At 51.4% G+C, this 13,497-nt stretch overlaps 1 protein-coding gene across 1 annotated transcript; it reads left to right on the forward strand.

The window, feature by feature from the left end:
* Positions 1-3,890: 3,890 nt before the first annotated feature.
* S100P (S100 calcium binding protein P) lies at positions 3,891-6,491 on the forward strand. The gene is made up of 2 exons (XM_069496406.1): positions 3,891-4,028; positions 6,345-6,491. Exons 1-2 carry the CDS (start codon positions 3,891-3,893, stop codon positions 6,489-6,491), a joined length of 285 nt encoding a protein of 94 aa, XP_069352507.1.
* Positions 6,492-13,497: the final 7,006 nt, after the last annotated feature.

Raw genomic sequence — 13,497 nt, forward strand, 5'->3', positions numbered from 1 at the left:
GGCCTTGTGTAGCCCCCGGCGTGCGTCTGCCCGGGCCTGTGGTGTGGCCCCCTAGCTGCAAGGGAGTCTGGGAGACCGCACCACTCAGCTCTCCAGCCTGGAGAAAAAGGTCTGTAAGTGGCCACCCCTGGGTCTCAGGGCCTGTCACAGGTGAGACATGGCCCTTGCCCTCACAGCCACGCGGTGCATAGCCCCTGGCACTCGTTCAGCTGGTTCTTGAGAAACTCATTTCCTCCACTCTCTCGCCCTCCTCCCTCATCAAATATTTGTCTGAGACATTATCAAGGGGAAAACTGGTTTGACCCAGGAACTGTTCGTGCATCAACATGCAGGTGGGCAGGCGTGAAGGGGCCCAGGCCTGTTGACCTGCCTCCTTGCTCTGAGCCTCGGTTTCCCCTTCTGCAAAGTGTGGAGGTTGCATCAGAGGGTAATGAGGCCCCTCCTCTCCCTCTACTTCCCTGCTCCCTGCTGAGGCCGCCACCAGCTCCTAGGGCTTCTGGGGAAGGGGCCACGGGAAGCCTGCCTGGAGTGGCAGCAGGTGCCTCACCAGCCTCCCACACCAGCTGCCGAGTGGGCCGTAAAATGGCAGGTCTGACCCTGTGTCTCCAGGCTGAAAACCCCCCAGACGGTTGATCTTGCACCTGGGAAGCTCTGGGCCCAGCCAGCCCTGGAAGTGGGCTGGTCTGTGTGGGTGGGGTCACCACAGAGCCAGCTCTTACTTGCCCAGGGTCCCTGACACGTGGCTGGGGTCACATCTGCGTGGGCCCCAGCACGCGGCCTGCAGTGCCTTTCCCAGTGGTGCCCCTCACCCCTCCAGCCCACCCCAACTTCTCATTTCCCCAGAGTGACGGTTCTTTGTGCCTCTGTTCCTTTGCTGTCCCATGTCCCACAGCACTGTCTCCTCCAGGCCTAGCTCCCTCCCCACACCCACTCCACCCTCCAGAGCTGTTCATGGCCCAGGTCCCTCCAGCCCGCCAGCATGCACCCCGTCTTCCTCCCAGCTTCCCTGCTTCTCCCTCCTCTGTGCGTGCAGCACCCCTCGCTGGCTGGGGAACCCCCAACACCAGGGCCCAAGTCTTGCTTATGTGCATCTCGCGGCCCAGCGCAGGGCCTGGATGGCTCAGGCCGACCTGCTGCACCCACGTGGCTTGGCCTGTGCTCTGCGCTGGGCCTGGGGCCGCGTCTGCTGAGCATGGACGTCCTTCTCAGAGCAACTCATCTGACCCAGACTCCAGAGGACAGAAGAGCCACTTCCAGAGGTGCTCCCACGACATGTCGTGTCCAGGGCAGGCTGGGCTGGCCAAGGCTTGCCTGCCCCATCGCACACCTTATGGTTTTCCTGAAACCTCCTGACCCCACTGGAAATGCTTCCTGCCTCCCCATTGTAAGGCTGGTGGCGGGCACCCCTCCCCTCCCTAATGGAAAAAGAAGAAGCCCATGAGACCTGCCAAGGACAATGCCTGCAGGGCCCAGCTGAATTAAAGGAGGACCACACCTGGATGGTTACCCTGATAAGAGTCTCGGTTCCTGGAGTCCACACATACCACCGGCCCCTCCTGTTTCTCAATACCCGCCCTAAAACTGCAAGGGACAATTCCTTGCTCTCCCCACCATAAATCTTCCTGCCAAAGAAACCCCTACCCCCAGCCCTAAAAACATATATGAACCCACTCAGACTTCTGGGCGATGCGACTTCCCGGGTCTCTCTCTCTCTCTCCCGGAACCCAAAAATCTCACCTGGGTCCCTCTCTTGGGACTCGTTACCCCCACCCGGGAGCACCCCAATAAAGCCTCTTTACTTATCCCTATCAACTCTGCTCGTCTTTCTTTCTCTGTCGCCGGCCACTCCAAAAAACCTTACATTTGGTGCCGAAACCCGGGAGGGTGCTTTGACTTGCGGCTGTGCCGCCCCTCCCGTGGACTCTGGTCTTAAAACCTTACACCCATCCCCCTGGTTTAGGGTGGCCTGGGCCTCCCTGGGGGGATGACCTTGGCCCCCTTTGTCTTTAAGGGGGGGGTCCTCTTTGCTGAGGTTAATATGCAGGAAACCTGCAATTCAAGTTCCTCTTCTGGCCAGCACCCAGATGGCTGGAGGAACCGGTGCTGGAGCCTGGGAGGGGCCAGGAGCTCCAGGGGGAGCCTGGGGCCTCCTAAGGGCAGGGCCCCAGGTGACGGCCAAGGCCCTGCCTTCTCTATCCTGCTGCCCACAGGCCCACCCTCTGTCCTGGGTGGGGACACCAGTTGTTAGATGATTGCAGGGCAGCTGAAACTGGGGCTGTTTTTGCTGAGGGAAGAAGAGCTTTTCTTTCCCAAATCAGCCTTGTTCCAAGCGTCCATCCCATCCTGGAGCCGGCAGGAGCCATTCAGTCCCAGCTCCGAGTGCCATGAGCCCCGGGAACATGACAGAATCCACCCAGATCCTGCAGCCCCCTGCACCGCTGCTTTGTGCTTCATGTCAGCCCAGGACCCCACAGCGTCTCACTGCTCAAAGGAGACCCTGGCACCAGCAGCCCAGAGTGCCCAAGCCTGGAAGGTGGGAAGAAAAATAACCCCAACCTGGTCAGAGACAGAAAGAAAGTTTTTTGCACGAAGAGTTCACATTCTCCTTTTGGGAAGAAACTGGTATTCTAGCTCAATGCAATTGCGGCCAATTTTTGATCAGAATGAAGACCCGGTCTGGGGATCAGCCTCCCCCAACGAGGAGCCGGCGGCTGGGTCAGGTGCTCTGTGATCTCCAGCCAGGCATTCCTTCCTTTTGCGTTCACGCCAACAATGAACAGCTAACCACTTCGATTTCAAAACTTTCCCTCTGGCTTCCCCTGCCCTCCTATCTGTGGTCCCTCACTCTCCCCCGAGGCTTCCTCAAGGCGGGTCATAGAAACCAGAACCCCTTTTCCCCAAAGCCAGCCATAAAACTAAAAATATTTCCCAACTCCCCCTCCTTTCTGTGTAAAAACTGGCCATAAAGAAATTCTCTGACCTATCTTGTGTGACCTAGGTCGTAAGACCCCCATTCCAGAGGGGCCTATCCCACAGCCAGCAGGAAGGATGCTGCCCAGAGAGGCCGAGGGGACCCAGCCAGGCAGGCCCTGCTGGCTCCCCCAGTCCCTCAGCATCAGGTCACAGCCTTTAGTCCAATCACATTTCTACAAGGCTGTCCACACTTTGCTGAACTTAAACATAAAAATGGGCAGTTTCCTGTGTATCTTTGGGTCTTCAGTCTGAGGCTGCCGTGCTACATGAAACTGATTAAACACATTTGTTGTGTCCTTTCTGCTCTTAATCTGCCTTTTGTCCACTGATTTTCAGTGAACCTTCGGAGGGCGACGGGGAAGCTTTCCCTTGGCGCCTACAGGACAGGAGCGAGTGGGACTGAGGTGTGCGCAGGTCTCTGAACAGCCCAGGGTGTTGTGGGGAGGGGGCGACAGGAGCACAGCCGTGCTCACCCGCACTCACAGGCACTCTGGTGCCCGCCGAGTGCCGTGCCGCACACTCCGGTATCTGCACGGAGGAGCCGCTCAGTCGCCACTCACTCCGCACACTCCCCAGGCACCCACTTTCCCAGCGGGGGCAGGGATGGTGACACCACTGTGACTCAGTGATGAGCCTCAGAAACAGGTAAGCACAGCAAAGCCAGGGTGGCCCGAGGTGGCCCATGCGCCGGGCCTGGCCGGAGGAAAGATTCCGGAGAGGAAGGCACAGTAATCCATTGCACCACAACCGAGGGTTGCAGTGTGGGGAGGGGCAGGGTTTGCTCTCTGTTCCAGCCCTGTTTGTCCCTCCCTCTGTGTCAACATGAGGCCGGCCTCATAAAGCACCAAGAGGCCTCCGGTGGGACATTTCCCTGGCCACAGCAGCCTTGGGAGGAAGGCGGGCCCACACCCAGCACCATGGCTGAACTGGAGATGGCCATAGGCATGATCATCGACGTCTTTGCCCGGTACGCAGGCGGCGAGGGCAACGCGCAGACCCTGACCAAGGGGGAGCTGAAGGCGCTGATGGAGAAGGAGCTCCCCGGCTTCCTGGAGGTGAGCGCCAGGCCAGGCCAGCAGGGAGGTGGGGGAGGCAGAGGGACAGCCACTGCGGCGGAGCAGGGCAGATCCTGCAAGGCCCTGGCAGCCTGGCCAACATATGGACCTGCCACCCCAAGAAGGGGACACCTGAGCCCTCTGAGCTGCCAGGGGACGTGGTCAGTGTGATCCTGAAGCCCGGAGCTGAGCCTGCTAGGCATGTGGCCGGGATTCTCTGCCCGCAGGGGCCGGGTGGGAGAGTGGGACTCGATCCTGAGTGGTGAGTGGGGACGGACGGAATGGCACGGCCGTGTGCTGGGCGCTTGCTGCTGTCCCTCCCCCGGGCTGCCGGCCACAGCACCCCTGCTCCACTGCCTACCTGCCTGCCTTCCGCCCAGTCCCAGGCCTTGTCGCCTGGTATTACTGGGACTGACAGGGAATGAGGACAGGAGGAGGCCCCGGCCTGGGGCCTGTCTGCCCAGAGCTGCAGCCTCCTGTGGGCTCCTGCATCAGGCCGCGGCCTCAGGGAAGGCCCTCAAGGCCTGGCCAGGCGGCCTGGGCCCTCGACTTCTCCGCTCCCTGCCTCCCCTCTCTGTGTCACCTCTCCCCTCCTTCCCTGTCCCTTCCCTCCCCTCCCCACTTGGCCCCCCAGCGTCTGCCCACCGTCCTCGGAGGGCTTTACCTATACTGGCGCTCACAGCTGGAAATGCGAGCATCACTTCAAAGACACTAAACACTTTTGCACATTGTGTTTCTATTTTCTAAATGTGAACGCAGTGAAGACATCTTTTCAAAATAAAGTTCTACTTGTGGTAGAAAATGTGAAAATCTAGAAACGCGGAGGGAAGAAATCCCCCTGGACTCTCCCTCTCCCTCCCAGCTTCTTCCCCGTGCAAAAGTGATGTGAAATCCTAATTTATATGCAATTTAACTTCTTTTTGAACTTAACATCACAGCATAAATTCTCAAACCCTGACACTCATTGAACACACACCCCCATGCTGGGAACTTGTGCCGGGGTCACGGGGTGTTCTGATAATGATCAATGATCAAAGTTTGAAAATTTAAAGCGTGGGGATTTTGGCCCAAGATGTTCCCCTGGGGAGGGCCAGGGGCAGGTGTCCAGGGAACACACTTTGAGAATGGTGGCTAAGCCAGGGATTCCCTAACTTGGGTTACATCAGTGTCTCGGGGGGGCTGAGTAAGCAGAAGGCTCAGGTGTCTGCGTCCCGGCCCAGCCCTCCCTCCAGATGAGGACAGTCAGAGAGCACCGTCTGCCGGAGCGCGGGGACTGGGCTGGCCTCGTGGCCTGTCTTCTCCATGCCCAGCTCAGCGCCTGGCACAGGTGGGGCTTCATAAATACCATGCCACCATCCGGCCACAGACTTCATGAGCATCCCTTGGAATGGCCACAGGTATTCCGACGCAGACATAAACTCTTTGTTTACTATTGAAGTCGTACTTTCCCCCTTACTTTTGTTATTACAAATTATGCTATAATTAACGGGGCTCTCTCTGTGAGATAATCCAATTTAACTGTTTTCTCCACCTGACACACAGCTCTCCGGCCAGGGCTGGGTCGCCAGCGCCCCCTGCTGCTGATGCTCAGCTCTGCATACTGGTTGTCCTTGGTCCCTTGCCGAGGACCGTGCATCTGCCACTGGTCACATGAGCAGGCTCTCAGAGATGCCTGCCGGCCTGGCCTTGTCAAAGAAGACCTGCGACCTTGGGCTCTGAGCCAGGGTCCCTGAGCAGAGAGGACAGGCCCTCTGTGGGCCCTCCACACGTGGGTCTCAACCTCAGCTTTCCCTGTCCCCATGTGACCTTGAGCCAGGTCACTTGGGCCCTCGGGGATTATAGTCTCCATCTGTAACACAGCCACGCCTCCTCCTTGCCTGGTGGCTGTGAGGTCACCGGCTGTGTAAAGCAGCTAGCTCAGTGCACAAAGAACAGAGTATTGAGTGGACGCATTTCCTGGGAATAACTACCATTTTAAAGCACAATTATAAATTCAAAGCCTATCCCCTTCAAAAAATATTAATAAAATAAAACTCCCTCCTGCATAGCACAACACAATTGAAATTTGGCCTAAAAACATTACAAGTTACTTCTTGTCATGCCACATAGCTTAGGACAGCTCCCTTCTTAAAGCCCTCGAGTTCTTTCCAGGGACACCACGTGTCTGGTACGCACAGCCAGCCCTAGCACTGAGCCTGAGGGACCGACAGCAAACACACCCGGGTGCCTTCCCTGTGCCCCACAGCAGCGCTTGGCTGAAGCCAAGGGCCTGCCCAGGTGCAACCACTGTTGACCCCAGGCCTGTCCCTCCTCTAGACTGGGAAGGACAAGGATGCCGTGGACAAAATGCTCAAGGACTTGGACGCCAACGGAGATGCTGAGGTGGACTTCAGTGAGTTCATGATGTTTGTGGCTGCGCTCACATGTGCCTGTCACAAGTTCTTCGAGGCAGGATGCGCATGATACCCCAGAGATCCAGATTCCAGACGGAGGCGCGGCAGGACCTGGAAGCGGGCCCCTGGCTTCCAGAAAGTCCTTGTTGGCGATTACTGCCCTAGGCTGAGCCTGCTGATGTCCCTGTGATTAATAAATACTTGTGAAATGATCCTGGTCTCAGAGAAACCAGTTATTTCCTTGAAACGTCATGTCTCCTCTGCACAAAAAATAGTTCACTAATTAAATTTGTCATTTATTTACTCATTGCCTGCCTGGTGTAGAGTTGGAGATGGTGGACAGGTCAGTTGGTAAGAATCCATTCATTGGCCATTTCCTGAGTGCCCACCTGTGCCAGCCCTTGACTGAGGCACAGTATGGCCACTCTGTCCTGGACCCGAGGGGGGTTTGGGACACGAATCCGTGCATTCAGTCACTAGCTGCTCATTGAACCCAGGACCCCCCCCATCTCTCCAAACATGATGTTTTTGCAAGTAACATATTTTAATGATACAATACCATTTTTGCCGAAAGACCATAAAATGCAGTAACAAGCCAGCTGTGGTGGCTCACACCTATAATCCTAGTACTCTGGGAGGCCAAGGCTGGAGCAATGCTTCAGCTCAGGAGTTTGAGACTAGCCTGAGCAAGAGCAAGACACCGTCTCTACTAAAAATAGAAAAATTAGCTGGCCGCAGTGGTGTGTGCCTGTAGTCCCAGCTACTCAAGGGGCTGAGGCAGGAGGATCTCTTGAGCCCAGGAGTTTGAGGTTGCAGTGAGCTATCATGATGCCACTGCACTCTACCTGGGGTGACAGAGGTTACCCCAGTTTTGAGACTCTGTCTCAAAAAAAGAAAACCCACAATAACAGACAAAAACACATTACAAGTCAGGATTAGAGTCACCAGTGAACAACTGCTCACATGCCCCAGGTGTACAGTTTTATGACACTAGCTTCAGGAAGCACCCACAGTGACTCAGGTGAGGTCTTGGATATCAAGTTCGTAATTGGATCTGGTTTTAGGACTCCTATCATTTTTGAATACCCAGGATTTGAAGCCTCTTCTTATGTTTGAAGACGTTTTCACTACAGAAGAAATGGGTATACCTTAGAGGTGGACACAGCGATGTGAGGCACTGAGGCAACTGCACACTGAAATAAAGGGCAAAGAGTAAGTTAATAATGGGGAAACCAAAAGGATGAACCAGGGTGGAATCTTTTTTTCCTTTTTCTCTCTGCTTAGCAAATTAGTCACCAACGTTTGAATGAAAAATCACCCAGCTTATTAGTTTTGGGGGAAGGCAAAGCCTACAGAAGCTGCTGCAAATGCCAGAGCCCTCACTTTCTGGCCTCACTCATAGGCTCAGAGCTGGGGTGCAAGCATCTCACCTGGGCTCCCCCAGACTCTGTTCTCACCCAGACTTGGAATTGGACAACTGACACAAAGAGGTGGGGACCTGCAAAACCTCTTTCGGGTTTTGCACCAGGGTCGTAAGAGCTGCAACTCGTATAATTGCACCTATGCTCTCTCTGACTCTTAAAGAGACATCTTTGGTAAACCTATCACCCAGAGTGGATTTCTGTGCTTAGCAACTAGGAACTCAGACTACAGGAGTAGGAAAATGCAGCATGCCGCTGCCTTCAAACGTCCTGCCTGGGGTTTCTCTGGCCCTGATCATTCCCGCCCTCTCTGCATGGAGACAGCAGGGCCTGTCCCTCATCAGTCTCTATTTTCATCCCACAGGACGGACTCCACGGCTGCCCTGGGGAATCCTTTTCACCTCATCTTGGCTCCTTCCTCTGCTCCAACTGGGAGAGTACATCTGTGTTGGAATGTAATCCAACTCCTGTGGTCCCCCACTGTCCTATTTCTGTTCAGGGTCCTCTGAGCAGGAGGCAGACAACCCGTTCCTCTGAGAAGAAGTCCACAGTCACCTCTCTAGAGTTCATACCTCCCTGGCAGGCACCTGGCATCTAGGTCCTTATGGAGCAAAAGCTATGCCCAAATAGCATTTTGTAATGGCTGCAAGGAATTCATTGGAATGAGGATACCATCATTGTTAAAGATGCAGTTTTTGCTATTTTTGTTTTTTAAAAGTATGCTACAATTAATATGTTCATGCATAAAGCTTTAAGTTCAGATGATTTTTCAAAAATGGATTCCATTTTTTTTTTTTTTTCCCTGAGACAGAGTCTCGCTCTGTTGCCCAGGCTAGAGTGCCATAGCATCAGCCCAGCTCACAGCAACCTCCAACTCCTCGGCTCAAGCACTCCTTCTGCCTCAGCCTCCCGAGTAGCTGGGACTACAGGCATGTGCCACCATGCCCAGCTAATTTCTTCTATATAGACTTTTAGTTGTCTGGATAATTTCTTTCTATTTTTAGTAGAGACAGGGTCTCGTTCTTGCTCAGGCTGGTCTCGAACTCCTGACCTTGAGCAATCCTCCCGCCTCGGCCTCCCAGAGTGCTAGGATTACAGGCGTGAGCCACCACGCCCGGCCTGGATTCCATTTTTGACCTAGGATTACTAGATCAAGGAATATTTTTTTTATTGTGGTATCTTAACATAATATGTACCATCTTAGCCATTTCCAAGTGTACAGTTCAGTAGTGTTAAGTATATTCACATTGTTGTGCAACCAATCCCCAGAACCCTTTCCATCTTGTAAAACTGAAACTCTGTCTCCACTAAGCACTAACTCCCCATGGCCTCCCGGAGCCCCTGGCAGCCACCATTCTACTTTCTGTTTCTATGAATTTGACTCTAGTTATTAATACATCATATGAATGGAATAATACAGCCTTTTGGGACTGGCTTATTTCACTCAGCACGATGCCCTCAAGCTTCATCCATGGCGTAGCACGTGACAGAATGTCCTTCCTTTTCCAGGCTGAATGATACTCCATTGTGTGCACGCAGCTCACTGACTTACCCATTCATCTGTGAATGGACCTTGCATTGCCACCAGAATATTTTTGAAACAAAATATTTAACCCAAGTCAAGCGTTCTCCACTGTCCTGCCTGGAAAAACGAGCGGCAGCAGCCACTTCCCAGTTGAACCCACCGGCTTTATTTGTGATTTGCCAGCAGGACAGGCGGCCGCGTGAAACGGAGGCTCTCCTGGCCCCTGGGCTATCGCCAGCGCCACCTGCTGCTGCTTTGCAGAATTGCTCCTTGGGCTAAGCCCTGTCCCTACCTAATGCCAGCGCATTTCCACCACCTCCAGGTCAGGGGCCTTGGGTAATGGACCTGCCCTGGCCTACCTAACTGCTCCATAAGCACAGCAGTTCTGAATTAAATTTTGACACTCACAGAAATCACAAACTTATAGAAAAGTTAGAAGTACAGTACAAAGAACTTTATTTTTCTGAATGACTTAAGAATAAGCTGATCCACCACCCCTGGAATACATTAGTGTGCATGTCCTACAAACAAGAACATTTTCCTGTGTAACCACAATGCGAGGCAACCAATGAAGTCAGAAAATTAACACCAATACGTTACTACCATCTAATCTTAAGCCCCATTCAAGTTTGCCAATTGTTCTATTAATGTCTTTTATAAAGCAAATGGACCATTTTTTATAGCAAAAAAGCATCATTGTTGCATTTAGTTAGCATATCTCTTTGGTGTTCTTATTCAGGTGTAGTTCCTCATTCTTAGACTTTCATGACCTTGACACTTCTGAACAGTACAAGCTGCTATTTTGTAGAGCTTCCTTCAGTTTAAATTTGTCTGAGGTCTCCTCACGATTTAGTCCAGTTTATGTATCCTTGGCAAGAATATCCAGGAAGTGATGCAGTTTTCTACTCATCGCATCATATCAGACAGCACACAATTTCAATTTGTCCCGTTACTGATCATGTTTACTTTGACCACTTGATTAACATGGTGTTTGAAGAAATCACCCATACCAGAACTGGGGCAAGGAAAGTACAAGATGTATCTAGAACATCTTGCTGTGACACAAAGCAAGGGTGTGTTCAAAGAACAACTGGGATATGTCAAAAGGACACAGAAGCCAGCTTGAATGGGCTCCCACTGCTCAAATCAAAGGCTTATCCACTATGGAGTTATGCTTTTCACTTTTGTAATTAGTAAGTATTTTATAGAGAGGAACTTTGAAACTATGCAAATATTCTGTTCCTCAGCGAACATTTAATTTCTTCATGTTTTCATATTTATGTGAACTCCTGCTTCCCCATATTATTCAGTGGGTTGTAATCCCCTGCTTATCTGTTATTTGTTCTGATGCTCACGCTGCCCCTGATCTGATTAATGGAAGCCCATTTAAGCTGGTTCCTGTGTCCTTTGACATGCTTTCAACACTCCTTTGCTTTCTGTCACAGCAAGATGTTCCAGATACATCTTGCACTTTCTTGCCCTAAGCTCTCGAATTGGCCATTTCTCCAAGCTGCCCTAGTTCCTTTTAGTGGAAAATCGTATTCGTAAGCCAAGATCTGAGAGCTACATGTACTCATTGTTACTGGGGTGTCACTGCTCCCAGCTCCTCAATAGACAGAACTAGAGAATATTTGTACATATATACATAAGTTTAGATACACACACCTGTAGTTCTATATCTATCATATATACAAACACCACAAGTTCACATGGATGCCTCCATTTTCAACCCAATACCACAGGGTCCATTCTAGTTTTCTGTTTACATTCCTCTCCCTCTGCCGGCATCAACTCTCCTGCAGAAACCTCTTCCCTGCTCAGGCTCTGAAGCCCATACCAGTCCGCCCCCTGCAGAGACATCCCCCTTGCCTCTCAGGCTGAGTCATCTGCAGGACTGGCCTGCTCTGTGGATGCTCTCCTCTCCCTGCTCAAGCTATGCAGCTTGTCCCCATGTGTGGGTGCTCTCGTCATCCTACTTGGGCCCTGACTCCCCAGAGTCTCCCCTGGGGACTCCCTTCTCGCTCTGCCTGGGCTCTGATTTCCCAGGCTGGATTCCCCTCCCCATAACCCATCCCCACATGGATGTACTCCTCACACTGCTGAAAGTTGGACTGTCCACACTGGGACGACTCCCCCACCCCCAGACATCCTCTTCACCTTGCTCAGAGGGCTCTGACCCCATGCCAGGCTGTTCCCCTGTGGGGATGCCCTCTCCACCCTGCATGGGCTCCGAGCCCTGATCTGGGCACCATGGCTTCACCAGGACACCTATACCATCGTGTGTGTGTGCGTGTGCATGTGTTTACAGTCAATCCGCATTATTCATGGATTTTATATTTGCAAATTCATGTACTTGCTAAAATTTATTTGCAACCCCAGAATCAATACTCTCAGTGCTTTCCTGGTCATTAGCAGCTATGTGCAGGGCAGCAAAACATTTTATTTGTCTGACGTGTACATTCCCAGTTGAGATCGAACTTCTTGTTTCAGTTCTCATGCTGTTAAAAAGTGTCCCTTTCGGCTGGGCAATGTGGCTCACGCCTGTAATCCTAGCACTCTGGGAGGCCGAGGTGGAAGGATCACTTGAGCTCAGGAGTTGGAGATCAGCCTGAGCAAGAGTGAGACCCTGTCTTTACCAAAAATAGAAAAAATTAGCCGGGTGTGGTGGCGCATGCCTGTAGTCCCAGCTACTCAGAAGGCTAAGGCAGGAGGATGGCTAGAGCCCAGGAGTTTGAGGTTGCTGTGAGCTAGGCTGACGCCACGGCACTCACTCTAGCCCGGGCAACAAAGTGAGACTCTGTCTCAAAAAAAAAAAAAAAGTCCCTTTCACAGTCTACTCAGTGCTATGTTTTTCCCATTTTTGTGCTTTTTGCTGCTTAAAATGTCCCCCCAAGCCTAATGCTGAAGCACTGTCTAGTGTTCCTAAGCGCAAGAAGGTTGAGAAGTGCCTTATGAAGAAAATGTGTGTTAGATAAGCTTTGTTGAGGCCGGAGTTATAGTGCTGTATTGGCTTTGAGTTCAAAGTTAATGAATCAGCAATATATGTTAAATAAAGTGTCTTTAAACAGAAACACAAGGTCAAACAAGGTTATATATTGGTCAGTTGATGAAAATGTGGCCAAAGGCTGTTAGGAACCTAATCCTTTAATTTTCCTTAGGGGAAGTGAATCAGTGTTTACTAATTTAGTGTTTATGGTGACTTTATATAACTGCAAATAATGAGAACCAACTGTATAGAGATATAGACACACACACATTTTTAAGAAGTTGCAACCACCTAGCAAATTGCAACCCTGAACACACCTCAGTATCTACATTCTCTGTGGCTTCACCCAGAAAGTTAAGTAGTGTTTGGAGAAGTTGTATACTGAGGCTGCAGAGCCTGCTGTTCAGAGACAGCCAGACTTGGGTTGAAGTAGGTATTAGAAAGTTTGTAAAGAGGTGGGAGGAAGACAAGTCACAAGAGATGAAGTCTGGAACACTGAGGATGAAACTTTGGGAGAGGACCAGGGAAGAGGTTTAAATTTGTGGCAGCAACTGAGGAAAACCAGGATGAGACAGCTCTGGGAGACGGCAGAAATTCTTGAATATCTATGTACCACAGATGTAGAATAAATGAATGAATATCCTTAGCACTTATTTATCCTGCTAATTTTATATCTCCACCACTAGGATGAAGCTCCAGATGGCAGGACTTTTGCATTGTCTGTTCAGTGCTGTGTCTGCCAGTACCTAGAATAGAGCCTGGTCTATAGTAGGAGCTGAGTTAATATTGATGAATAAATAAAAAACATCTGTGGCAAAAGGAATTTTTTAAAGGATTTCAAGTGGGACTTGACATAACCCAATTCACTCTCCCTGATCTGTGAGGGAAGAGAACTGGAGTAAAACTGAAAGTGAAGAAGCCAGTTAGAAGACTGTCATACTAGACGCCCGGAGTAGGTGGAAGAAGGCATATGAATCCAAGGGGTGTTCTAGGCAGAACCAACCTGCTTTATCGACAGATGGGATGGGGAGGGGATTTCTGAGGAGGAAAATGTCAAGAATGACACTAAAGTGTCCCACTCAGTAACTTCAGTGATCTGCATTGGTAGCAGACACAACTAGGTTTAATTTCCATATCTAACTTG

The sequence above is a fragment of the Eulemur rufifrons genome, chromosome 20 (assembly GCF_041146395.1).
Source record: "Eulemur rufifrons isolate Redbay chromosome 20, OSU_ERuf_1, whole genome shotgun sequence".
Lineage (NCBI taxonomy): Eukaryota > Metazoa > Chordata > Mammalia > Primates > Lemuridae > Eulemur > Eulemur rufifrons.

Excerpts from the sequence above, each read along its gene's own strand:
- S100P (XM_069496406.1), top strand. The coding sequence starts at position 3,891 with ATGGCTGAACTGGAGATGGCCATAGGCATGATCATCGACGTCTTTGCC. Across the intron at positions 4,029-6,344 it reads AGCTCCCCGGCTTCCTGGAG|ACTGGGAAGGACAAGGATGC; the intron begins GTGAGCGCCAGG and ends TCCCTCCTCTAG.